The 27,722-nt window shown below is 35.3% G+C and overlaps 1 protein-coding gene, 2 long non-coding RNA genes and 2 pseudogenes across 3 annotated transcripts; 2 read left to right on the top strand and 3 right to left on the bottom strand.

Annotated features, from left to right (window-relative positions):
- Positions 1–1,041: 1,041 nt before the first annotated feature.
- LOC111465153 lies at positions 1,042–10,111 on the top strand (annotated as a pseudogene).
- On the bottom strand, positions 2,507–3,185 carry LOC111465155. Its single transcript, XR_002714153.1, has 3 exons — positions 3,010–3,185; positions 2,754–2,868; positions 2,507–2,661 (listed from the first exon to the last, which is right to left on the bottom strand). It is a non-coding gene; the product is annotated as an uncharacterized LOC111465155 (long non-coding RNA).
- LOC111465156 lies at positions 3,728–4,126 on the bottom strand. Its single transcript, XR_002714154.1, has 2 exons — positions 3,987–4,126; positions 3,728–3,773 (listed from the first exon to the last, which is right to left on the bottom strand). It is a non-coding gene; the product is annotated as an uncharacterized LOC111465156 (long non-coding RNA).
- Positions 10,112–10,981: 870 nt separating the features above from the next.
- On the bottom strand, positions 10,982–13,578 carry LOC111500174 (annotated as a pseudogene).
- Positions 13,579–15,537: 1,959 nt separating this feature from the next.
- On the top strand, positions 15,538–27,672 carry LOC111500276 (gamma-tubulin complex component 2-like). The gene is made up of 21 exons (XM_023151991.1): positions 15,538–15,865; positions 16,181–16,230; positions 16,345–16,393; positions 16,473–16,607; positions 16,864–16,995; positions 20,059–20,142; positions 20,218–20,316; positions 22,187–22,278; positions 23,128–23,200; positions 23,274–23,426; positions 23,545–23,664; positions 23,797–23,850; positions 24,289–24,372; positions 24,471–24,545; positions 24,631–24,762; positions 25,607–25,742; positions 25,815–25,927; positions 26,152–26,214; positions 26,316–26,390; positions 27,068–27,267; positions 27,351–27,672. Exons 1-21 carry the CDS (start codon positions 15,797–15,799, stop codon positions 27,481–27,483), a joined length of 2,121 nt encoding a protein of 706 aa, XP_023007759.1. The 5' UTR covers positions 15,538–15,796; the 3' UTR covers positions 27,484–27,672.
- The last annotated feature ends 50 nt before the right edge of the window (positions 27,673–27,722 follow it).

Below are 27,722 nucleotides of genomic sequence, written 5' to 3'. Positions count from 1 at the left end.
CACACATTACTCTAAGTAACATGCACGCATCGGCCTTCATATATACATCATCATTTGGTTAACTAGGGTTGTGTCTTTAAAACCTTGTCATCATAATGCATCGCAACATTTAATACATGCACAACATCTTAATATGAAACATCGTCATATGGAGTCGTTTCATCTTATTATTATGCATCATCATCATCATGTTGACATCATGTACAACATAACATCATCACATCATTATCTAACATCATTAAGTCATCATATAACATCACATCATCATCTAACGTCATCACGTCATCATGTCATCACATAACATTATCACATCATCATATAACATCATCACATCATCACATCATCATCTAGCGTCATCACGCCATCACATAACATTATCAATCATCATATAACATCATCAATCATCATAACATCATTGTGTCAATATCTAACGTCATCAAGTCATCATATTACATCATCACATCATCATACAACATCAACAATCATCATCTAACGTCATCACATCATTATATAATATCATCACATCATTATATAACATAAAACATAAATGACACGTGCAAGTGTCACTGGGCACGTATCATCATACATAAGATAAGTCTTCCGATCGAGTCGATAGTAAGGTCACTTATTTGATTAGCTTAGGTAGTATAACCAATTTGTCCTTAGTGAGAGTTCGATTTTTGTCTTTTGTATCTAAGTCAACCTATGCAGACCTATGACATCAATTTCAAGTTCAATTCTCTATATTATACAATACTTCGCGTGTTAGACTTAATGCGAATATCAGATACTTTGTATATATATATGAGACAATACTTCGCGTATTAGACTTAATGTGAGACAAATTAGCAAAACTAACAACCATGTGAGGGCATATCATTAAATAATTTTTATTTCCTTACTATTTTTGGTTCTCTTCAAATGGAAGATTTCTTCATCACTCCCTATACATAAAAATAAAAGTCGAATCATAAAACACTGATAAGCGTTATAAAAAGGCACTAAGGAAGTGAGAATATAACATTTTGACAAAACAATTATTCGGAGAAAAAAAGAAATGGAGGCCTTCAATCTTCCTCCTTTACTTCTCTCATTCTTTCTTTTTGCTATTTTGCAAACACCCACGGCAGCCAAGAAGGTTACTCGATAGTCACTTATAAATACTTTTTAATGTTCATATCAATTGGGTTTTAGACACTTTGGACGTTTTTTATTTTATTTTGTGCAGTCTTATATTGTTTACTTGGAATCACATTCACATGGCTTGGAATCCTTCTGCTCTTGATCTCCAACTTGCAACACAAACCCACTATAATCTACTTGGATCGGTGTTAGGAAGGTGAAGCTTTTAGTTTCAAATCATGTAGTGTAGATTTGTTGAATTTTCACTCTTCATTTGCACTCTTATGTTTATGTTTCTAAGTACAGCAATGAAACAGCTAAGGAATCGATTTTTTACTCATATAATAGAAATATCAATGGCTTTGCAGTTGTTCTTGAGCAGAAAGTTGAAGAAGATATAGCAAGTAAAATGATTCATCTATATGTTTGACGATGACTATCATATTATTTGATAATGATTATCTTTCTTAATAAATCATAATCGATATTTAGTTTCCAAAACTTTGACATCACAAGCTTGATTTTGAGAAGTTAAATAGTTATCAATCCGACCTAGTTTTTCTATTTTAATAATATGGTGTTACTTTTTTTTTAGAGCACCATGATGTGATATTAGTATATGAAAACAAAGGACTAAAACTGCACACAACACAGTCATAGAACTTTCTTGGAGTTGGGGATGATGGTAAAATTCCTTCGGACTCACTTTGGAACCTTTCAAGATTTGGTGAATCTACCATTATTGGCAACATTGACACATGTCGAACTTGTTTTCCTCTCATAAGTTTCTGGACATTCGGCAACTTTTGTACTAATTTGAGTACCTCTTCTTATTGTAATTGGGATCAAGATAGGTGTTTGGCCAGAATCAAAGAGCTTTAGTGATGAAGGATATGGACCTATCCCTACAAGATGGAAGGGAGGCTGTGAAGGTGTCTCCAACTTTCGTTGCAACAGGTCCCTAACATCAAATCGATCTTAAAATCAAATCTCTTCAGTTACCCTTATATTTAAGATATCTTTGAACTTTAAAAGTATCATATCATAACTTTAACTTTTTGTGTCTAAAAACCTTTTAAGATGTGTAATACATTGAGAACATTTGTGTCTAATAGGTCTTATAGTTTGCTTTCTTCTTTTTTGAGTTTAGTATTGGATTTAAGTCATTTGCTTCGGGTTTAGCTCCGTTTTAGCTGCCAAACAAAACCCTTAGCTTGCAAGATGAAAATCTCATTAATAATGTATCTTACTATTCATGGTTTGGAAATACTAGTTTAACTAGTCACTGAACTTTTAAAATGATGAAAGAATTTTGAATAATGAACCTGTCGTCATGATTGCAGATCTGATAGTTGCTGAACTTCATTTTGGATAAAGGGTTTTGAGAAGGCCAACTATACCAGAAATATGGGAGCATGACATGGAAGTGCCTGATAATACATTATATAGAACCCGACGTTTATCAAAAGGTGAACCAGTTGGTGATAGTTCGTCAGAGAAAGCCGCTAGTATATTCACACCTGGTGCTGTTATATCAGGCTTGAAATTGAAAAAAAAAAAAATACTTCATATTTTGTTGACACGTTGAAGTTTATACTATAAAATTAATCCACACATAAATCTTAACCAACCTTGAGTATTGAAGGCTCAACTATGCTGGGACCTCTTGACGAGAACGAAACCATAATTGGTGCTGGTTTGATTCCCAACTCAATCTTCACACGAGTCATGTAAGCCATTGGACTTCTGATTCAACCACAAAATGTGACATATAAGTTACCACTTTTGAGTCTAAATAAAATATTGAACTAATTTTATGTTTATTCATTTCATTTCAAAGAGTTTGAGCATAAATGTGGAAGTTGACCGAATAAGATGGAGTAATACTTAGTAGACTAGATGTATTGGTTGAGTGATTCACCATCGGTATAGCTTATATGTGAAGTAGGAAGTAAGTGTGCGTAAGGCAAAAGTTCATCTCCACTTTCTTTGTTATTAACAAGAATCATCCCGACAGCACCAGCTTGAGCAACTACATAACCTTTGTCCACTCTTGAATGGCCCCAATTAAGGCAAGTTACAATTTTTCCTTTTTACCTTTTTAGGATCAAGAGATCCTTCAAAACATATTAAAAGCAAAATGTTCAATTTGTTCTTATAATTATGTTGGAAATATGTGGATTAAATTAAACAAAATATTGTTAAATTTTAAAATATATTTCAATTATGTTCTTACAACTTGAAAATTTTGCAAAAATTATCAAATGATACAAATCTATTTAAGCTAAATTTAAGCTAAAAATTGTAAAAATTGGAGAATATACCTAACATCATTTAAACTAAAAAATATGATAAATTTTTATTGTTTATTTCAACCCAAAAATATTGCTAACATAATTTACAAATTTACATTAGATGGTTTCAATAGAAAATTCCTCAAAGGCTAGTTTTTGGATGTATTTCAAAATTCAACTGATAATTTTAAATACTCATGCATGATAGAAATGTATCCATAATTTAAAGATATTATGTATAATTTGAATAAAAATATACTCGAGGTCATCAGAGACATTGTTGAATTTTGCATCTAAAGCACGGATTAACGGATAGAACTTCTTAGCTGGCAATATTTTACTAGAAAGACGTTCACCCTGGTGTTGACAATGAAAAATCATTAAAGACAACATAAACGTAGTACAAAATTATAAACTCAATCAATAGGAATATAGAAACACGCATACAATACAATTTTATATGTTAAATGCAATTAACTGTGTGAAAATGGTTCGATACTTACCTAAATATTTGTATAAATTGTGTAAAAAACATAGCTTTATAATACTAACTAGTGTCGGATAGAGTACCTTAAAGTGCCTTTTGTCTCCCAATGCCATGTAAGTGGTAAAAAGCCTATCAATTGTGCTAGCTCCCACAATTATCATCCATGGTGCTGCATTTGAGACCTTGCCTTAGATGGTCCTGAATTTCCAGCATAACAAACAATAGTGATGTCGTTCTTCACTGCATGGAAGGATAGTATAGCCACTAGATTGTCAGAAAATTCTTGATCCTTTCCACCGAGTGAAACCGATAGAACGTCAACTCCGTCACTAATGGCAACTTCAAAGCCAGCTACAATATCGGCCATAAAACACTCACCAACAAACGTTGGAGGCCAACATACTTTATAGGCAGCAACAAATGCTTTAGGGGAACCCCCTTTTGCAGCGCCATAACCATTCCCTAAAATGCTTACTCCTTTAACGAATTGTGGATATCATAATGCTGCAACAACCAGGCAAAGAAACATTATATTTATCATAATGTTGTGATGTTTAAGCAGGAAAAAAAATTATTATGTTTATCCTCATGCTACGACGGCCACTATTCCTAAATAGGTGTCCAACATCAACAGCTACTAGAGAATACTTGCCCTTCAAGAAAGGGGCCTAGGAGGTGTGCGAACCGACTGTTGGGTCCATACTTGCACGTGTGAATCATGTGTAAAACAGTAAATACACATCCAATTTTCTAGTTTAGGATACCCGCCATAGGAAAATAGACTGATATGATAGGTATCATTAATGAAATTGTATGTGTTTTCATTTAACCCTAATAGTGGGGTCACTTGCTTAGTATTTCTTTAAATACTCAAACCACGTGTTATTTCTATTTTAGGTAAAGGCAAGACATTCTTGTACTACTGACGACGACATCTAACTCGAGACCATGACACATGCATAAGGTAGTCACATTTATTTTTCTTAGACATAGGCTAGAATAGGGTGTTTTTAATTTAATCATTCATTTATTTTATTTAGTCATTTTTTGTGTTGTTTTAAAGATATTTTCAAACACATAAATCCATGACTGTGTTTTAAGATAAAGTTACGTAAAGTTTGATGAGGTAATTCTGCATTCAATGTTCATGATATGTATACGGTAGCGACTTTAGATTAAGTAGAAAATTTAGGATCGTTACATTAAAGAACTCTCTTTGTTAGGTGGGAACAGCATGGTGAGTGCTAACCAACTCGTCATCCATGGGAGGTTAGCTGGCGAACCTGTTCGATCATGTAGTCGCTCAAGGCTGGGGGAGCAACCCCCTATACGTGTGAGCTCTATTGATTACTTGCATGATCAATGTCTACCCACAGGATGAATCCATCGTATAGGGCCATCCAAGCGAACTATCAAGTTACACGAACTTAACAAACCTTACGCCTAGCTCAATGATACCGTACCGAAGTTAAAAGGGAAGTAGAAGTTCTACATACACTATAGCAACTTGAGTTATTTATGTTAAACCTTATGCCTAGTGGCTCTTGCATGGGTTATTTATGCTTTATGTTATATGATAATGTCATGATGTTGACATGATGATGATGCATGATAACAAGATAATGTGAGACATATAATGATGAAATGACTTAATATGATGATGTTTCATATTAAGATAATGTGCATGTATTAAATGTCACGATAAATTATGACGATGAGTTTTCAATTTCTTCCATTTTTGCTCTGTTTTCTTCAAATGGAAGATTTCATCGTCACTTTCTATACATAAAAATGAAACTCCAAATAGTCAAAACATAAAACACTGTAATAAAACAATTATAAAAGCCACGGAGTAAAGAGAGTATACCATTCTAATAAAACAATTATTCTGAGAGATATAGAAATGGTGGCCTTCAATCTTCCTCCTTTACATCTCTCATTCTTTCTTTTTGCTCTTTTACAAACATCCACCATTCCTGCCAAGAAGGTTACTCAATCATTACTTATAAATGCTTTGATGGGTTTTGGACATTGAAACGTTTTGTTTATGTTGTACAGTCTTATATTGTTTACTTGGGATCACATTTACATGGGTTGAATCATTCTGCTCTTGATCTCCATCTTGCAACACAAACCCACTACAATCTACTTGGATCCGTGTTAGGAAGGTGAAGCTTTTACTTTCAAATTATGTAGGGTAGATTTGTTGAACTCTCACTCTTGATTTACCTCTTACGTTTATGTTGCCAAGTATAACAATGTAGCTAAGAAAGCAATCTTTTACTCATACAATAGATATATCAATGACTTTGCAGCGGCTCTTGATCAGAAAGTTGCAGAAGATATAGCAAGTAAAATGATTCATCCATTTTTATGGCTATAGATATCATTTTATTTGATAATGATTTTCTTTCTGACTAAAATCATACTAGTTTGTTCCTAATTTATTGACTTTCATATTTTTATGAAAATGTTCGGATTTTCACACAAAAATTCCAAAAACAAAAACGAACCTTTTTTTAGTTTTCAAAACTTTGTAGGTTGGAAGTAGTATTAACCAGCTTAATTTTGAAAAGTCAAATAGTTAACTAGCCAGTCTAGATTTTCTAATTTAATAATGATGGTGTTTTTGTCCTTTTCTTTTATAAAGCATCCTGATGTGATATACATCAGTACAGGAAAACAAAGGATTGAAATTGCATACAACACGATCATGAAACTTTCTTAGAGTTGTAAATGATGGTGGAGTTCCTTCAAACCCACTTTAGAACCTTTCAAGTTTTGGTGAATCTACAATCATTAGCAACATTGACACAGGTTGGACTTGTTTTCCTCTCATAAGTTCCTAGACATTTGGCAGCTTTTGACTAATTTGAGTACCTCTTCTTATGGTAATTGGGATCAATACATGTGTTTGGACAGAATCAAAGAGCATCGGTGATGAAGGATATGGACCTATCCCAACCAAATGGAAGGGAAGTTGTGAAGGTGGCTTCAACTTTAGTTGCAACCGGTCCTAACATCAAATGTCTTATGTTACTTGGCCTCTATTTAATTATTTTATGCTAAAAACATGGACACTTTCATTTGATTAATATATTAAGCATAGATTAGACACTTTTATTAGCACAATAAACAAACACTAGATAATAGTTGCTTAAAATGAATAATAATCTAACATCGATTCATTGCTAACGATACTAAATAGACACATAAATACACAACTTTTTAGAGAAAAATTACTTCATATTCATTTTCTTGGTTTATTATTATTATTATTATTATTTATTTATTTATTTATTAATTAGAAACCATTAAAATTTCAAGAATTATTAGCTATCACAAAAATTTAAGTTAAAAGAGGAATAAAATTGATACAAAGCTAAAAGTTTAAGACTTATTAAATATTTCAAAAAAAAAAAAAAAAACTACAAACGAAAAAAGATTTGTCCTTGTCGTGTTTGTGTTCTAGCTAGTTATTGTATCAAATGCTTATATTGATACATGTGACGTAGATGTAAAATTGAAGATTTTAAATGTAGGAAGCTGATTGGAGCAACAAATGATATAATCTGTCGTGGAACCTAAACCTCTCCACTCAAGCTATGAAACTGCAAAGGAACATAATGGGCATGGAACACACAAGCTATGAAACTGCAAAGGAACATAATGGGCATGGAACACACACCTTATCCACAGCAGGAGGAAATTTCGTTGAAGGAGTAAACTTTTTTGGGAATGGTAATGGCACTACAAAAGGGGATTCCCTAAAGCCCTTGTGGCTGCCTATAGAGTATGTTGGTCTTCAATGGGGTGTGGTGGATGTTTTATGGCCGATATTCTAGCTGGCATTGAAGTTTCCATTAGTGATGGAGTTGACATTCTGTCGATTTCACTCGGTGGACATATCGAAGAATTTTCTGACAATCTAATAGCTATAGGGTCCTTCCATGCAGTGAAGAACGGCATCACTGTTGTTTGTTTGGCTGGAAATTCAGGACCATTTGAAGGCAGTGTCAGAAAATGTTGCACCATGGATAATAACTGTAGGAGCTAGCACAATTGATAAGCTTTTTACCACTAACGTGACATTGGGAGACAAGAGGCACTTCAAGGTACACTATCCGACACTAGGTAGTACTATATTTTTATGTTCTTGACACTATTAATACAAATATTTAGGTAATTATCTATTTTCAAAAATAGTAAAGTGCATTAGGCATATAAAGTTGTATAATATACCTGTCTCTATATTCGTATTGATTGAGTTTATGACTCTATACTATGTTTATGTTGTCTTTAATGATTTTTCATTGTCACTACCAGAGTATAAGTCTTTCTAGTAAAACATTGCCAGCTGAGAAGTTTTATCCGATAATTCGTGCTTTAGATGCAAAATTCAACAATAGTCATGATATCGACGACACGTGAGTATATTTTAATTTAAATTATGCACAATATCTCTAATTTTTTTATGCATAATTGAAATATGTTTTTAATTCGAGAGTATTTTGTAAAATTTAGTCCGCATATTTTTACCATAATAATAAGAACAAATTGACGGAAACCTATGATATTAATTATTTATTGTGATCTTTTAGCGCACTTTGTCTAAAAGGGTCTTTTGAGGAGGGTCTCTTGATCCTCAAAAAGTAAAAAGGGAAAATTGTAGTTTGCCTTAATTGGGATGATATAAGATTGGAGAAAGGTTATGTGGGTGCTGAAGCAGGTGCGGTTGGGATGATTCTAATTAATAATAAGATAAGTGGGGAAGGACTTATGGCTGATGCACACTTACTTCCTGCTTCAATATAAGCTATATTGATGGTGAATTAGTCGACCAATACATCCGGTCTAATAAGTAATTACTCCATCTTATTCACAAACTCTTTTAAACTTTATGATCTATTAAATATAAACTAACTTATATGTCACGTTTTTGTGGTTGAATCAGAAATCCAATAGCTTACATCACTCCCGTGAAGACTTAGTTGGGAATCAAACCTACACTAATTATGGCTTCATTCTCATCGAGAGGACCCAACCCAGTTGAGCCCTCAATACTCAAGGTTGGTTAAGATATATGTGTTCAGTAATTTTATATTATAAAGTTCAATATGTCAACGGCTAACGGTCACAAAATTTGAAGTATTTTATTTTTCTTTTTAATTTTTAGTCTGATATAACATACCAGGTCTCAATATATTAGTATCTTTCTCTTGAGGAAAATTCAATAACTGGTTTACTTTATGATAAACGTCGAGTTCTTTTTAATGTATTATCTGGCATTTCCATGGCATGTCCTCATATTGCTGGCATTGTCAGCCTTCTCAAAATCCTTTATTCAAAATGGAGTCTAGCAGCTATCAGATCTGTAATCATGACCACAGGTTCACTATTCTCTTCCATCATTTTAAAAGTTAACTGCACTAATTAAACAATAATTTATGAATAGTGAGAGATGTTATTTATGGTATTTGCATTATTTTATTTGGTAGCTAAAACCGAATCTAAGCTCAGAAAAGGAGAAAGCAAATCCATTGGCATATGGTGCAGGCCATGTCCAACCAAACAAAGCAGTAGATCCTAGCCTTGTTTACGACCTCTCCACCCATGACTACTTGAACTTCCTATGTGCCCATGGCTTCAAGTACAAATGAAACTATTCTCCAATGATACTTCACTTGTCTGTTCAGAATCATTCAAAGTAATAGACTTGAACTATCCTTCAATCTCGATATATAATCTAACATCTGATGTAGTGAACATCAAAAGAAGAGTGAAGAATATGGGAAGTCTAGGCACGTATGTTGCTCAAGTCGAGTCACTGCTAGGAGTTTCAGTTTCTATAGATCCAAATACTTTGAAATTCACTAATACCGATGAAAGAGAAGGATTTCAAAGTTGTGTTGAGGTGGGTGCCAAATAATCAAACTAAAGAGCCTGTGTTTGGAAAACTTGTGTGGTCTGATGGGAAACATCGTGTTAGCCGTCCAATTTTTGTGACATTACAGATGCAGTGAGAGAAGTTGTAGTTTTTCTTCGGGGACCATGCAAGATTGGACCAATGTTATGTGGTTGCTCAAGAAGGTTTTGTTGTGATGATTCTTTCTAATGACAAGGAAGATGGGGATGTACTTGTGGCTGATGCACACTTACTTTCTGCTTCGAATATAAAGTACACTGATGGTGAATCAGTTTACCAATATATCAACTCTACCTAGTAATTACTCATCTTATTCCATCAACTCCGGTTAAGGATATAGTTTACCATATATAATATTTGTCTTATTACCATAGGTATCTTTCCATTTATTACTATTTTCATATTCTTGTAATTTATTTGATTATAAATAAGATAACTTTCACACCATTTAGGTGTGGTAGATTAATCAAACATTTTAACTCTCATGTTTATTCACAAACTAGATCCATTATACACATTTTTTAAGTTAAAATTTTTATTAAACGACAAAAGTTGTAACTCGTATGACATATTTGTGGTCGAGTCAAGATTTTAATGGCTTACATGAATGACATGACGACAGAGTTCGAAGTCAAACTAGCACCAATGATAGCTTCATTCTCATCAAGAGGTCCCAACATAGTTAAGCGCTCAATACTCATGGTTGGTTAAGAACGGATATGTAAACTACCAACAACTATCACAAAAATTTTGAATATTGCAATTTGCTTTCTAATTTCCAACCTGATATAAAAAAAACATGTGAATATACTAGCAGCTTACTCAGAAGAAACATCACTAATTGACTTGCTAGATCCATTCTTATATTATCGTGAGTAATATATGTGCATTAAGTTTTCATCTTATCACCATTAACATTAGCTAGGGTTATGTCCTAGGCATAACTATCATCCAAATGCAGTATGACATTCATAATATGCTTCCCAACTTAACATGGAAATAACATCATATTAAGAAAATAACATCATGCATCGTCATCAACAATATAACGTCATCATAATACATCATAATCATCATAGAACATCATTAACCATCATTATATAACTCATATACATCATCAACACAAATCTTAACCAAATAAAGCAGCAAATCTTAACCAAACAAGCTAATGGTTTGTTTAAAGTCATTCAAAGCAAACCATGCACTATATGCCAATGAGTCTGCCTTCTCCCTTTTTGAGCTTAGTATTGGATTTAAGTCTGTTTCAGCTGCCAAACAAAACCATTAGCTTGCAAGATTTATGTCAATCTTACTATTCATGGTTTGGAAATACCCTTAACAAATTACTAGTTTAACTATTCCTTTGAATTTTTAACATGATCACAGAATTTTGAATAATGAACCTGTCGTCATGATGGCAGATCTGATAGCCGCTGGACTCCATTTTGGATAAAGGGTTTTGAAAAGACCAACGATGCCAGAAATATGGGGGCATGACATAGAAGTGCCCGATAATACATTATATAGAATCCGGCGTTTATCAAAAGGTGAATCAGTTGGTGATGCTTCGTCAGAGAAAGCCGCTAGTATATTCACACCTGGTGCTGTTATATCAGGCTAGAAATTGAAAAAAATAAAATAAAATAAAGATATATTTCAAATTTTGTGACTGTTATTAGTTGACACGTTGAACTTTATACTACAAAATTACTCAACACAAATCTTAACCAACCTTGAGTATTGAGGGCTCAACTATGCTCGGACCTCTTGACGAGAATGAAGCCATAATTGGTGCTGGTTTGATTCCAACTCATCTTCACGCGAGTCATGTAAGTCATTGGAATTCTTATTCAACATAAAATGTGACATATAAGTTATAACTTTTGGGTCTAATAAATTTTTGAACTTACAAAATACGTCTAATAGATTCCTAAGCTTCTAAATTTATGTTAAGTTTATATTCAAAAGAGTTCGGGAATAGACGTGGAAGTTGATGGAATAAGATAGAGTAATAACTTAGTAGATCGGATGTATTGGTTGACTAATTCACCATCGGTATAGCTTAGATGTGAAGCAGGAAGTAAGTGCGCATCAGCCAAAAGTCCATCCCCACTTCCCACGTTATTAACAAGAATCATCCCTACAGCACCTGCACCTGCTTAAGCAACTACATTACCTTTGTCCACTCTTGCATCGAATTAAGGCAAACTACAATTTAATCTTTTACCTTTTTAGAATCCAAAGACCCTTTAAAACATAGTACACTACAAAATCACAATGGTCAAAGATATACATTGTATTGTCGCATATATATAGAAAAAACTTATGCAACTAAACATTATAAAAATGAGAGAATATATATAGCATAATTTAGTTCAAAATATACACACGGTGACATTGTTAAATTTTGCATCAAAAGAATTGATCAATGGATAAAACTTCTCACTTGAAAGACTTTCACGACTTTCACCCTGGTATTGATAATGAAAAATCATCGAAGACAAAATAAATGTAGTATAGAGCCATAAACTGAATCGATACGAATATAGAAACACGTATACGATACAATTTTATATGTCCAATGCAATTTACTATGTTTGAAAATGGTTCGATACTTACCTAAATACTTATATAAATAGTGTCAAGAACATAACTATATAGGACTAACTAGTGTCGGATAGAGTACCTTGAAGTGCCTCTTGTCTCCCAACACCATGTAAGTGGTAAAAAACCTGTCAATTGTGCTAGCTCCCACGGTTATCATACATGGTGCGACATTTTCGACCGTGCCTTTAGATGGTCCTGAATTTCTAGCAGAACAAACGACAGTGATTCCGTTCTTCATTGCATGGAAGGACCCTAAAGCTATTGGATCATCATAAAATTCTTCAGCACCTCTACCGAGTGAAACCGACAGAACATCAACTCCATCACTAATGGCAGCTTCAAAGGCAGCTAGAATATCGGCCATAAAACACTCACCGCCCCCCACTGGAGGCCAACATACTTTATAGGCAGCAACAAGGGCTTTAGGGGAACCCCCTTTTGCAGTACCATAACCATGCCCAAAAATGCTTACTCCTTTAACGAAATTTCCTCCCGCTGTGGATAAGGTGTGTGTTCCATGCCCATCATAATCCCTTGTTGTTTCATAGCTTGAGTTGAGAGGTCCCACGAAGGATGCATACCCTTTGTTGAAATATCGTGCTCCAATCAGCTTCCTGCATTTAAAATCATCAATTTTACATCTACATCACACGTATCGATACAAGCATTTGAAACAACGACTAACTAGAATACAAACACGACTAGGACATATCTATTATCATTTTTATATAAGAAGAAAATTCAAAAGTCGATGAGTTTATGCATTAGTATGCTTAAAAACATAAGATAAACGACAAGTTTAGTTCCTAATTTTTTTTTTTGTTTGTATTATATATATATATATATATATGAATTAAAAAAAATGTCTAATACGTCTCTAACTCTTATCTTTTTTTTTTATTAAGTTCAAACTTACAAGATAGCCAATAAATCTTGAAATTTTAATTTTGTGTCGGATAGATCAATGAACCATATGACGTTTATTTAAAATTTACAAGCCTACTAGAAAATAAATTGAATATTCACAGTCCTATTAAACATAAATTTTAATTTTATATCTAATAGATCAATTAATTTTTAAATATTTAAATATGTCAAAAAAAGAAAAAAACACAATGGAATGTTTCAAACCTATTACACATCATAATGCTACATGCGTCTAACAAATATTAGATTAATATTCACTTTGAACAACTAGTGTCTCGTGTTTTTCTATTATTCTAACAAAAGTGTCAAGAATACGTGCTTAACACATTAGTCGGATAAAATTGTCCATGTTTCTTAGCATAAAATAATTAAATAGAGGTGTGGTAACTTTAAGGGATTTGAGGTAAGGGACCTGAAATTTTGAACCGCCTTTGCAACTTCCCTTCCATCTTGTTGGGATAGGTCTATATCCTTCATCACTAAAGCTCTTTGATTCAGGCCAAACACCTATATTAATCCCAATTACAAGAAGAAGAAGTCCGACTTGTGTCAAGGTTGTCAATGATTGTAGATTCACCAAATCTTGAAAGGTTCCAAAGTGAGTCCGGAAGGAATTCTACCATCATTCTCAACTCCAAGAAAGTTCCATGATCGTGTTGTGTGCAGTTTTAGTCCTTTGTTTTCATATAATGATACCACGTCAGAATGCTCTACACAAAGAAAAGGATAAAATCATCATATTATTAAATTAAAAAAGTGAGACTCACTTGATAAGTATTAGACTTTTGAAAATTAAGCGGGTGAACACTTCCGACCTACAAAATTTTAAAAACTAAAATATGTCCGTTTTTGTTTTTGGAATTTTTCAGTGAGAATTCGAATGTTTCTATAAAAGTATGAAACCACATAAATTAGGAACAAATGAATCTGATTTTACAAGAAAGAAAATCAACAGATGAAACATTTTATCGGCTATATCTTCTGCAACTTTTTGATCAAGAACCGCTGCAAAGCCATTGATATGTCTATTGTATGAGTAAAAGATTGCTTCCTTAGTTGCTAAGACGATAAATCAAGAGGGAGAGTTAAACAAATCTACGTTACATCATTTAGACCTAAAAGCTTCACCCTGTTCCTAACACGGATCCAAGTAGAGTGTAGTGGGTTTGTGTTGCAAGTTGGAGATCAACAGCAGAAGGATTCAAGCCATGTGAATGTGATCCCAAGTAAACAATATAAGACTGCACAATATAAACAAAACGTTTCAATGTCTAAAACTCAGTTGATATAAACATTAAAAAGCATTTATAAGTGACGATTGACTAACCTTCTTGGCTGCAATGGTGGATATCTGCAACAGAGCAACGAGAAAGAATGAGAGAAGCAATGGAGGAAGATTAAAAGCCTCCATTTCTTTTTCTCTCCGGTTATACTCTCACATCCTTAGTGCCATTTTATAACGTTGATCAATGTTTTAGGTCCGGAATATAGGTATCTAATTCTTATAGATTAACCGGAAGGGTACAAGTGGTAAATCCGACGAGTTTCGACTCATATTTAGAGTTTTATTTTTAAGTATAGAAAGTGACGAAGAACAGAGAAGAGAAGATTTATGGTAAGGAAATAAAATACCTTCTTGTTTTATTGATATGTTTTAATTCTCAGTTAATCACCAAATGCTATCAAATTTAACTTCTCGAAATTAAAAAATGTGATTTTGTTAAGTTAATTTTAATATGAGCACACAATTAAAAAGGAAAAAAAAGCGAGAGATCATACCATTCCAATTCATATTGGTAGGTGGAAACTTGGCTCAATCTTCACAATCTGTTCCACCACCATGAGCTACACCACCTCCAGTGGCACTAGCCGCTGGAATAGATCCCACTACTTAGTTGATGTGGGATTCATTCCAGACGAGAATGCACGTCATGATGGTTACCCAACAAGCTAACATTTTGCAATTTGTCGAATGAGCGAATTGGCTATGGGATTTCAAGCGGTTCGATCTACGTCTATCTACCGGTTCTAAAAGAAATCCAATAGAAACCCAAATGGATCTTGTCTATGGAGACCATCTTCTTGTTAATAGAATATCTAGACAACCATAAAGTACCCCACCGGTCATAAATGCTGTAAAAATCTTGTGTAAAAATCGAACAGAAGAGCTCAAAGATGACCTATGCAAATCACACACACCCAAAGAGCTCGTTCCTTCTTTCCCTCTCTGTTTCACTCTGATCATCCGATGTTGGAGCTGTACCATTGAGAATTTGAAACTTGCGTCTTTCGGGTGAAGGGAGGGCCTTCGTTGCTAACTTTTTTGAAATGGGTTCTTGGAATGTTCATTGGAAAACGCCATTTTAAGTCACTTCAGGAGCCACCATCGGCCTGCATCCTTCTCAGAATTCACTGGATTGCAGTTGAGAAACTATGGAAAATCCAGCATCAACACCCCGTTGGAACCTCGAGAGGCCCTTTCTCACTGGGCGTTTCCACCAGGTTTCTATTTCTCCTCCCTTGTTTTTTATTCACGTTTATTATCTTCCGAATCGAACAGAAATGTATTTTTCTAAAGATCAATAGCGTCTATGCTATAGCATTACGTTATCTTCCGAGTTATAGAGGCTTAAATGGAACTTCTGCGATCGAATTACTATCAATTTCCACTTCTGGCATCATTTTAATTGTTCCTGAATTCCCTGTTCTGTAATGAGTTATGGTCATTGTAGTTTTAATTCTTCGTTTGGTCTGTTTTACAGAAATTGAGTTCTCATTTTGCGGTTTTCTCTTTTTGTTTCGAAAATTATACCCCAGGAAGCAAAAACTACTTCTCTTTTTTCTGAATTAAAGTTGGATTCCTTCAGGTAAGAACAATCTTAATAATTGCATTTTTAGCTTATCTAGTTACTCCTTGAGTCCGAGTATCATTCCTACATGAAACAATACTTATGGTACACTTTAAAATTCGAATGTCTCAGCAATGGGGGGCTGGAAAAGGCCATAGGCTGTTATGATACTGCAATTCAGGTATGATATAGTTCGTCAATTTGTTGTTCCTGAATTACTTGTTCTCTTACAAATTTGGTCGCCACGCTTCTATATGTAGGAACTTATTGTAATTGATGATCTCCTCTCTGCCCTGCTTGGAATTGAGGGACGCTATATTTCAATTAAAAGAGTTCATGGAAAAGAGAATGAAATTTCTTTCCAGGTTGATGCATCTATGGATTTGACTCTTCAGGTAGAAATTTTGGAGGCCTGAAGTTACTACAACTGTTGATTAATATGTTAATGAATAAAAATTTGATCTCGAGTCTCTAACTATCTTGCTAATTTTCTCCGAGTGATAATTAACTTATTTTTAGCTGGTGCAGAGTAAGAAAAAGAAAAAGTTGAATGAGACATCAATCAATTGTGTATAGTGGATTACGAACATTTTATCTGATTATGATGTTTGCACTAAACTCTTCTTGTGCTAATTAAGGCTACTATTGCAGGAATTGGCAAAAAGAATATTTCCTCTGTGTGAGAGCTTTCTGTTCATTAATCAGTTTGTTGAATCAAGATCTCAGTTCAAAAAGGGCTTGGTTAATCATGCCTTTGCTGCGGCGCTTAGAGCTCTCCTTCTGGTAAGTGCTTTGTTTTTGTTTTTATTTTTTAGCCCTGATGTAGAAATTGTATTCATCTGAGTAAAATTGGACAAATGTCTTTGTATTCTTTCCATTCTGTCAGCAAATCCTTACAATGAAAAAAACATAACAATCCATACAAAGTAATGGGAAATAATTTGTGGAAACAATACATTAGAATCACACAATTCCTTCCTTTTTCTATTTCTTGTTTTCTGTTTTTTTTTTTTTTTTTTTTGGATGAAAAAAACGACTAGCATTAAGAGGGACTGAGAGAATATACAAGAGCAATACAAAAAAGGAAAGCCTAGTCCAAAGGAGTCAGAAGGACTACCAAAAGCAGAAAAGCAGAAGAGAATTAGAAAAAGGGCTCCAATTTACAAGATAGGTAACATGTGTAGTGTTAAACCCTTGCCATCCCTCACTTCTATCACACTCCAATCTTTCAAAGACGGGATTAAGTATGATGTACTCAACCCTACCTCAGGTGGCTTAAGCAGCCCTTGTAAGAATAAGCATCTCCTAAACACACACGGTACTACCTAGTACACACACACAAATAATCACTCAAGGAGAAGAAGAATGGACTAACCTTGGTGGTCCATGTTTGATGACCAATCAAGGTTGAATGTTTTCTAAGGAACGTGCAACCTAAGCTAGGATGCAACGTGTTCTCGGTTTGGAGAAAAGAGAGGAACCCTTTCTGTTTTCATTTCACCATAATGTCCAACTCCTCAAATTTACAAATGAAGGCTTAACCTCATATGATTGGTCATCTAAAGAAACTAATAGCAACTCAACAAAACCCTAAGCTACTCTAATTAAAATAGAGTTTAGTTACGAGTTGAAACCTTCTCAAATGGGCTAATTAACACTTGGCTCCACTCCTAAGCCTAATAACTATTAAATACATTTACACATGAAGTAGAAAAGAAGATTGCATGAGAACTACGTGGAAAACACTACTTCAGGGTTTTAAACCCTCAGTGGCGCTAATTATCCTTAAATGAAGCTTTTGGGTTGGTGTCTTCATGTTGTCTTAATGTTATTTTCTTCAACTTTCCTTCTCATGAAGCTTGATACTTTGAATTTTGGAATGGAAATCTCCTTGTTTTGCTTAGCCTCATGATATGATGTGCTTTGCTAGTTGCATATGAAAGTGCTTTTGGTGGAGCCAACCATTTTCAAACTTAAAGGTGACAGGACCTTATAGAAAGACATCCTTCACTAAGAGAGTAGGAAAACGATTTAGGGTTGTGAAATTCCACATTGGTTGGAGAGAGGAACGAAGCATTGCTTATAAGAGTGTGGAAACCTCTCTCTAGTGGACGCATTTTAAAGCCTGGAGGGGAAGCTTGGAAGGGAAAGCCTAAAGAGAACAATATTTGCTGGTGGGTAGGCTTGGGCTGTTCAAATGGTATCAAAGCCAGTCACTGGACGGTGCGAAGCGCTAGTCAGAGTAAGACTAGACCCCCTCTCCATAGCAGACACGTTTTAAAACCTTGAAAGGAAACTCGGAAGGGAAGCCCAAAGAGGATAATATCTACTAGCGGTGGGCTTGGACTGCTTCAAGGGTTCTTTCTTATAACGTTCTTGGAGACCCTTCATTCCTGGAATCTAGAGGAAGACTTAATATTGGAGCTAACAGCTTTTAACTTGTTAGACACCCGTTAATAAGGCGTGTGTGAAAAAGGAGGAAGAAACATAGGGACTGAAAATAGGGTGTAGTTCCTAAGTAGTTATTTACTTATGCTTCTTGTTTGGAACTCTTGTCTTGTCTATCTTTGTTAGTTGTTCTCAATCATAGTTTATATTGCAAAGATTAGTATCAGAACTTAAAAGGAGCTATGACCCAGGGAAGGCACCCTTGACTAAGAGAATAGGAGGATGATCTAAGGTGCTTCCAACTTTCCTGAAAACCTGGAGTTCTGAATGAAGAAATCCATCTTTATGAAACCAAAAGTCTATTGGTGAGTGTTTTAATAGGTTATCTACAGCCAGATTAGGTCTAGAGGTCAATAGACAAGGGGATTTCTATCACAACAGGTCATTTATGCGTTTATTAACGTTCTTCTGGTAAAATGGCCCCCATTAGACTTTTCAGAGGGCCATCTACATGACATTGAAGTCTCCCTATAGACTCCATCAATCTAAGCACAACCCCAGCACGATCCAGAAATCAGTCCTGTTAAGATTCAGGTCAATATGTTACTTGTAGTCCACCCTACTGAATCATCAAACGAAGGCAGGTTAAGAGAATTTTTTTATGCATGCACCATGCACTACCTCGGTAATACATCACAACAATCCTCTCTACACACCATAGTCTTTAGTGTAGGTCTAGCCAATGCTTCCAGCTTGAACCCATCAGACTTAGTAAGCCCCCTTAACTGCCTCTTTCCGTTTTGATTACTAGAGGAAGACGATATCTGGATTTAAGGTTCTAACTTCTAAGAAAGTTTTTAAATCAGATGCTGGATAAATGGTTCACTTTTAAATTTATAAGTTTCTCTAACACATTCTCTTTATGGTAATTGTAAAAAAATTGCATATGTTTCTTCTAAACCACAGTTTTTGACTAGGTTAGGCATTGTTATGGTGAAGATTTTGCTGACTTGCTAATTGAATGATCAACAAGGAATTGCGTGTAATACAAGTGTCTCTCTTGTATCCTCATTAAGTCATTCCTGTGTATGTTCCTGTATGATAATGTCTGAGCTCTTGAGGATCAAATTGGATTTTACGAACAAATGTGTACTCTTATTCCATAAAAAAAAAAATTACAGTGTATGATTACGAAAAAGGGACCTAATTTTGTCTTATGATTAACATGTTTGTCAACAAGAAACAGACTTATCGTTTGAAAAGTTACAAGTAACAGTAACAGCTTATAACAACAGAATTATTGCTCAAGGGAGGAGATCCAATACACCTCGGAGTAGATTGAACACTGTCCTATAGGATTATGTTTAGAATCTGATAATAATGTGTTAGGTTTAGAGTTTCAAACTATGTTGAATTGAACACTGCATGTTCTAATTTAGTTCTGCTGTTATTCCTTAGGATTATCAAGCAATGGTAGCCCAGCTTGAGCACCAGTTTCGACTTGGTAGACTTTCCACCCAAGGATTGTGGTTTTACTGTCAGGTTTGAGCTTATCTTAATTTCTTCAAATTCATTTCAAGCATACCATCTCACGTTTTATGCTATGACACATTGCAGCCTGTGATGGGTTCCATGCAAGCATTATCTGCTGTGACACGAAAGGTCTCGGCTAGTGATATTGCAGGTTCTGCGGTTCTTAACCTCTTGCAGAGCCAGGTACAAACTTGTACTTATAGTGAATGTATTTTGTAATCATCAGAATTTCTCAACAAGTTTTGTATCTTTAAGGGACTTGCCTTGTTTCTAGTAAAACCCTTGGACATTGATATTTGAGCTACTGTATTATGCGATTAGATGTAGGTTGTTGGCACTTGCTCTTTTACTGCCTCTCCTTTTAGTTTTCCTTTTCCTTTTCCTTTTCCCCCATTTTTCTTTCTTGAAGACATGTTTTATAATGAAAAAGGATTTTAAAGGGGAATACATGATCAGAATTCAAAACTGTTGTTTTATGCTTCAATATATACTATGTTAAATTTATTTTTTTCTGTATATAGAGTGTGATTATATGTGTAAGATTCTTTTCTTTTTATCCGTCTTTCTTCTACTCAAGATAGGCCCTTGTAATCGTTGTGAATGAAAAAGAATTATTCTATTTAATTCCTACTCTATCTTGATATTTAGCGTGTTTCAGACGAAAATAAAATCCTAAAAGTACCTCTAACCTAATTCTAACCCAAGCTACCATCACCCTTCTGCCGTCGCTGCTGTTCATCACCCTGGTTATACTGTCAGTCATCCAAGTCAGAGCAAGATGTTTCTTGATCCCAACCACACTTACCCTGATGAATCAGAGAAGGTAGGAAAGAAAGAAAGGCCATTGAGAGTAAGAAGATCCTCAGGCTATTCTCGATACAATGCCCATTAATCAGTTCCCAGTCCCAGACCAAACAAACAAAACCTATCAAAAATGGAGCCTAGTTTAAGCTGTCAAACAAATAAATGAGAGAATGGAAAATGATGAATATTTAAAACCACTTGTCTAGGGCGGCCTTGAGAATTGGGGGGCCAACGAGGCTGGGGACAGTTGGTAAGGGATAATGAGTGGTTGTGGTACAGGCAGGGTGAGGGGTTGAGTCGGGATTTGAATCAAAACTCTATAAAACGTCGAGAATCTAAGAGTTTTCCCTACCTAGGCGACCGTATAAAGAAGAGGTGGAAAAAAGTTACATAACATAGTTTATTTATTATTTTTTCTTTTTTCTTTTTTTATTTTGTCTTTCTAATTATTTAGAATCTATTTAATAGATTTATATGTTAAATTAATTATTGTTTATAATAAGAATATTAGTTTTTACAACTCTTGCGTTGTCCAATGAATCCGTTTATTCCGAATCGCGGGATAGAGAGACAGATGACGACGGCAAGAGTGGCTTTTTCAGCCATCTCATTCATGGACAGAAGTTTTGGGTAAAATCAAATGCACCTGGACGACGAAGAGCTTGGAATACAATCTAGAGGATCTGGTAGAAGAATGTATGGGTTTGTTAGGAATAGATAGTTGTTGTCTGGACATACGAGTCACAGCCGGCCGGGAACCGGGAAGAGGAGAGATTGTTCTGCTTCGTTCCTAACCATTCAACCTGCTCCATGGTCCGCAAATCCAATCCAACCACTAGTTAGAAAAGATGTTTTTCTTCTATTGCAGCTTGCGAGGAGTCACATTCATGAGAACATGAGCTTTTTCTAGTTCAAATAATCAATTTTGATAACCCAAGCCATAATCTTGAAGCTTTACCATCAATATAACAGAATCAATAGTTTGTTTAACATTTATTAGAGCTAACTGGAATTTGAAAACTCTAGGACATTTTCTTATTCCATTTGCTGAAACTTAATCCAGATTTTTATTTATGATCTTGACCTAGTGAATGACAATTCACTCATATTGGAAGCCTTGGATTTTTTAGGAATTAGACAAATGAGGTGTCTTCTTGAGACATGCGTTGGAACATTCAGGAAATAGAGTCTTAGAACATCATGAGTATATCGTCTTTAATGATGCTAAGTCTTTACTTTTATTGTTTAGGCCAAGGCTATGGCTGGTGATAATGCAGTGAGGTCTTTGCTGGAAAAGATGACACAGTGTGCAAGCAATGCTTACCTTGGTATATTAGAAAGGTTGGTTCTGGCAACTGCTACAAATTTTTGTGCTATTCGAAGAATTGAGCTAATTGTTTTTAATAATAGTTCGCCAAATTTCTTCCCTTCTCGCCAACAAACACTGTCATGCCCAATCCCAAAAAAGGGAAGAGAAAGAATCCATTTAGTTACTTTATCAAGTATCTATTAATGAACTTGGACTTAACTTTTTCTTGTTGATGGTTTTATATGACTTATGGGACTAAAATAATTAAACAACTTACTCGAGAATTTTTAAGGTGGAGACATCTTGATGAGGTTTAGTATGCATTTTGTATAGATTGAGAAAAAAGTTGGGATGTTTCATAAATTACTGCGTAGTATGCATCCAACAAGGCGCCAACCTATTAGCATCCAAAGTTGAAAGTTCTCCTGCTATTTTTATGACATTGCTTTCTGAAGGGGTAGGGGAAAATATCAGTTGCTTTTTTATTAAGAACTTTTGCCCAAGGTCCTTGCTGAATCTCATTAGAACTTACCATCCTTAATTCTCCAATTTCTATCGCAACATGGTTGCTTATTCCCACAAATTATTATGAACCGCAATCCACTTACCCAACACGTAAGAGTTCGAGAATTCACTTTTTCTGAAAATTTGTTGTCAAAATGGCCAATTACCCCCCCCCCCCCCCCCCCCCCCCCCCCCCCCCCCCCCCCCCCCCCCCCCCCCCCCCCCCCCCCCCCCCCCCCCCCCCCCCCCCCCCCCCCCCCCCCCCCCCCCCCCCCCCCCCCCCCCCCCCCCCCCNCCCCCCCCCAGTTTTGTGACCATGTTTTTCCATTTTGTTATTAATTGATCAGATTGCTAAGTATGCATAAATTTTAATTCAGATGGGTTTATGAGGGAGTAATCGATGATCCTTATGGTGAATTTTTCATTGTGGAAAACAAATCTCTAAGGAAGGTATGGAGCTTTCTATCATATTTTAGTGTATTTGGAATTGTGGTTCTCATGGGTATGAAGTATGTTTTTCTAGGAGAGCCTCTATCAAGATTATGATACAAAGTACTGGAGGTGTCGCTATAGTCTCAAGGAGGGAATTCCTACATTTCTTGCAAATATAGCAGGAATGATATTGACGACAGGAAAATATCTAAATGTCATGAGAGAGTGTGGCCATAATGTTCAGGTTTATTTATAACGTTTCTTAAAAAAAAAATTATGATTGCAATTATTATATTATTTGGGTACTTTATAAAGTAATAAAAATATATTTATTTTAATATCTGATTTTGTTGCCTTTTCAGCTACCTGTTTCAGAAAATTCAAAGTTAATGAGTTTTGGCTCAAATCATCAATATTTGGAGTGTATAAAAGCTGCTTATGATTTTTCCAGCAGTGAACTATTGAAACTTATTAAAGAAAAGGTAGCATTCTATGAATCCCCTCTTTGCTGGTTCTTTTCCTTATTTTCATCCATATTTTCTTTAAATATTTTTCTAGCTTTCATCCATGCCAATTTCTTTACAATAGTGGAAAAATTTGGTATTTCCCTGTAGTATGACCTGGTGGTGAAGCTGAGGTCAATTAAGCATTACCTTCTGCTTGATCAGGTATATGATCTTTGATTTGTAAACTTACGCTGTACTCTACGAACCTAGGAACTGATATGTGCTTTAGATTTCATTCCATTTTGGTTATTTTATTCCTTATAGATAGTAGTATTGAATGCTTTGAAGTATTGTATGCTTATAAATCCATAAGAAATATCCTTCTCTAGTTTAATGAATTTCATTAGTGAACAAATTGAAGCAGTAGATTCAATTTTCCTGTTGGTCTGTCTTCCTGAAGAACTAGCATAATGTAGCATGAATCAAGTCAAGGAATTCAATTCTTTCCTTTTTGGATAGGTGGACTCATTATTGAAAAAGGCAAAATTTTCTCATGAAGGCTAATCACAGGGTTCTCCTGATTAACCTGTATCTAAGCTTTCCCATATGTGGTTTTTTCTTATTTATGTTTTGTTAGAAACTCATATTACATGATTGCAGGGTGATTTCTTGGTTCATTTTATGGACATTGCTCGAGATGAACTTTCAAAAAAGCTTGATGATATTTCTGTAGAAAAGTTGCAGGTTTGATCCTAACCTCTCGAGCTAACTTTTACCGATTATTACCTAATGAAAAATGTTTGTGTATCAATATCAAATGATATGCCTTCATGGCTATCTAGTCTCTGCTGGATGTTGCCTTACGCTCCACAGCAGCTGCAGCAGATCCTTGTCATGAGGACTTAACGTGTTGTGTGGTAAGCTGATTGCAGTTTATTCTTTGTATGATGCAGAAAATACCAAAAAGCTGCATGTTTCCTTCATTTCTAAACATATTTTCAGGAAAGAATGTCGTTGCCTAAAAGCTTGCGTGCACTTAAGGATCTAGTTGACAGTAGGACTCTTCCAGGCATCAATGATGAGGAAGAACCCATGGGCATTACTGGCCTTGAGACATTTTCTTTGAGTTATAAGGTAATTTTATCAATTCATGTTTTTCCTTCAGTGTTGCTTCAAGCCTAATTTCCTTAGCAAGAAGTACGAGTTGTATTTTTAAACCAAATTAGCTACTATTTCATTTCTGAAATAATAATATTGGTCAGCGTTTTGGATGGTTCAAACATTCGCCTGGGCATCCCAGCCTGCTAATATTTATCCTAGGCATAGTTCACGTTATCAAGCCTGAAGGCCTGTGGCCTTATCCAAGGGCCAGTCCCTTTGGATAATATCTGGATTGAAGTTTCCGATCAGCTTTCTTTATCAAACTAGGTTGAGCATTAGTTTGCTAAAGACAATTTAAAGAAAGCAATGTTATAAAATAAAAGCGAGTAGGCACCAACGGCTTTGATAGCATATAACTTGGGTAAGAAGAATTGATAACTAGTTACATCCCCCTATAGTACACTTTGGGGCATTTTAGCCCTGGCGGGTGTAGACATGATTTTAGTGATCGGTCATATATCGTATTGACACAATAATAATAGTAAAGGTTTATCTAACATAGAAGCAAGAAAAAGGGGTTTAGAATGGACATGCGGCCATGGACAACACATCTTGAACAAGCATGATCGGTACATCCGACATGCGGCCATAGGCAACACGCCTTGGACAAGCATGACCTTGACATAGCGCATACAAAATTATAATATATAAAAGGTATTGTATGATTAGAAATATGCAACTAGATTTTTTATTCTGAACCACTAGGCATTCGTAAACTAATATTTGGCATGAACTAGTATCGATTTTTTTTATTTTCATTTTATCTATATTTTTTGTTTGTGTTTATTTTGACTATTTAATGGGGGCTAAATTTCAGGTCAGATGGCCCTTGTCTATAGTTATATCATGGAAATCTCTATCAAAGTACCAGCTGATTTTCCGCTTTCTTTTCCACTGCAAGCATGTGGAGCGCCAGCTTTGTTGGGCATGGCAAGTACATCAAGTAGGGCTTGGTTTTCTCTTTTCCTGGTTAGATTCTCATTTAGCTTATACATTTTTCACACATAAATAATGGTCTTTGGCAGGGTGTTCTGTTCGTTCCCTTAATATCAGTGGTACATCCATCTCAAGATCATCGTTACTCTGTCGTTCAATGCTTAAATTTATTAATAGCCTTCTACACTATTTGACATTTGAGGTAAGTTTTATCTTTCATTAAATATTTTTCATTGTTCAAAAACAATGCTCGCTTTGAGTACCTAAGTGCTGGTTTTTCTTTGAATTTGTAGTTACTTTCTTCTCCCTCCTACTTAAGCATGCTGCTGAGATAAAATCCTATTCTATATGTTTGTAGCCATTATGTTTTTCCCTGACCGTAACCTTAGTTCCCATAACCTATCATCACGAGTTTTTTGGTTTTAGGTTCTTGAACCCAATTGGCATGTAATGCACAACCGGATTCAGACTGCAAAGAGCATTGATGAGGTACATTCCCTTCTGTTGCTTATATTGGAGGGATAAGTCTTTTATCATGTGTTACTGAAGTGGCTATTGTAAGTATATATTTGATAAGCTCCTTTGATCAGGTTATCCGGCATCATGATTTCTTCCTTGACAAATGTCTCCGAGAATGTTTGCTTTTGTTGCCACAGTTGCTTAAGGTCAGTTAATGAAATATGTTTTTCCCTTCAATGTAAGTAGATTGGTGATAACTACGTGATCACTCTTTTAAAAATCGTAGATATGAACACCCCTGGGTCTTGTTGATATGCAGCAAGTGACTTCATTCACATCCTCCCCTTTGTACTTAAGTTTATCATGATCTTGGAGAAATCTGTTAGGGATTTTCATTTGAAAAAGGTAGCCTCCTTGTGAATTGTAAGTTCTCCTCCCTTTCCGTCTTGTTCGGAGGGCTATACATTGGCTCCCTTAGAGCGAAAAACTCCCTCCAGTAATGGTTGTTGAGGTTGTTTCTGTTAAAAACCACGAACCTCCACGATGGTAGGATGTTGTCCACATCGAGTATAAGCTCTCGTGGCTTTGCTTTTGATTTCTCCAAATGGCCTCGTACTAATGAAGATAATATTATTTACTTATAAACCTATGATCTTCCCCATAATTAGCCAACGTGGGACTCCCTCCCAACAATCCTCAACCGTTTCCAAACGGAGAGCATTTTATTAGCAGTAAATATGGGCCAAAGACTCCGGTTGTCTGTCTTTAAGTCCATGAACAAATAGAGGCAATTGTCTTTGGTCTTAAATTATAAATCACAAATTGTTTATTCTGTTCATTTGTTGTTGGGATCTTCTTCTTCTAATATTTTCTGTGTGTGCAGAAAGTGGAGAGGTTGAAATTACTATGCCTGCAGTATGCAGCAGCTACACAGTGCTTGATTTCATCCTCCATTGATGTCTGCAAGTCAGAGGAATCGTCCAATAGCTTGACCCGTTCCGAAACATCCAAGCAATGGAATGGAAGAACTCCCAAGGGAGCGATACTAAGCGCCTCCAACTCGACAGTCACCGAGTCTATCCTGTAAGTTCGTAACGAGCAGCTAGTTACAGTTATAACTCGACTCAAAATTTCTTGTACTCACATTTGTGTTGCACATGTTGCAGTAAATTTGAGAAGGAATTCAACTCTGAGCTTCAGAGTTTGGGACCACTTCTGAGTAAAAGCTCCCAGGCTGAGCCATATTTAACTCACCTTGCTCAGTGGATTCTTGGCATGGAAATAACAAATAGGTTCTAAATTTCTTCCCTAACTGCAACTTTACAGAATTGATTTCATAGAGGTCTAGAAAGCATAATGTTTTGATTGCTACCGTTCGCTCGGTATGTCTTACACTTTCTAGGAGTCGGGTTTTTTTACATGTCGATGTGCTTTATTTTTACTTGTGAGTTGTTAGAAAGTTAACAAAATTCTCCCCTACCCACGTAATCTTCCCTCTAGAACGGTACTCTCGTGTTCCTCCCTTTTGGTGATCTTTA

The sequence above is a fragment of the Cucurbita maxima genome, unplaced genomic scaffold (genome assembly GCF_002738345.1).
Source record: "Cucurbita maxima cultivar Rimu unplaced genomic scaffold, Cmax_1.0 Cma_Scf00028, whole genome shotgun sequence".
Taxonomy (NCBI): Eukaryota; Viridiplantae; Streptophyta; class Magnoliopsida; order Cucurbitales; family Cucurbitaceae; genus Cucurbita; species Cucurbita maxima.
Note: the sequence above shows the minus strand (reverse complement) of the source record. Positions and strands in the feature narration are given on the sequence as shown.

What these genes read in the sequence shown, in the direction of transcription:
- LOC111500276 (XM_023151991.1), top strand. Translation starts at nt 15,797, where the DNA reads ATGGAAAATCCAGCATCAACACCCCGTTGGAACCTCGAGAGGCCCTTT. An exon ending in TGAAACTTATTAAAGAAAAG is followed by an intron (nt 23,665 to 23,796) that starts GTAGCATTCTAT and finishes ATTTCCCTGTAG; the next exon opens with TATGACCTGGTGGTGAAGCT. An exon ending in TGTTGCCACAGTTGCTTAAG is followed by an intron (nt 26,391 to 27,067) that starts GTCAGTTAATGA and finishes CTGTGTGTGCAG; the next exon opens with AAAGTGGAGAGGTTGAAATT.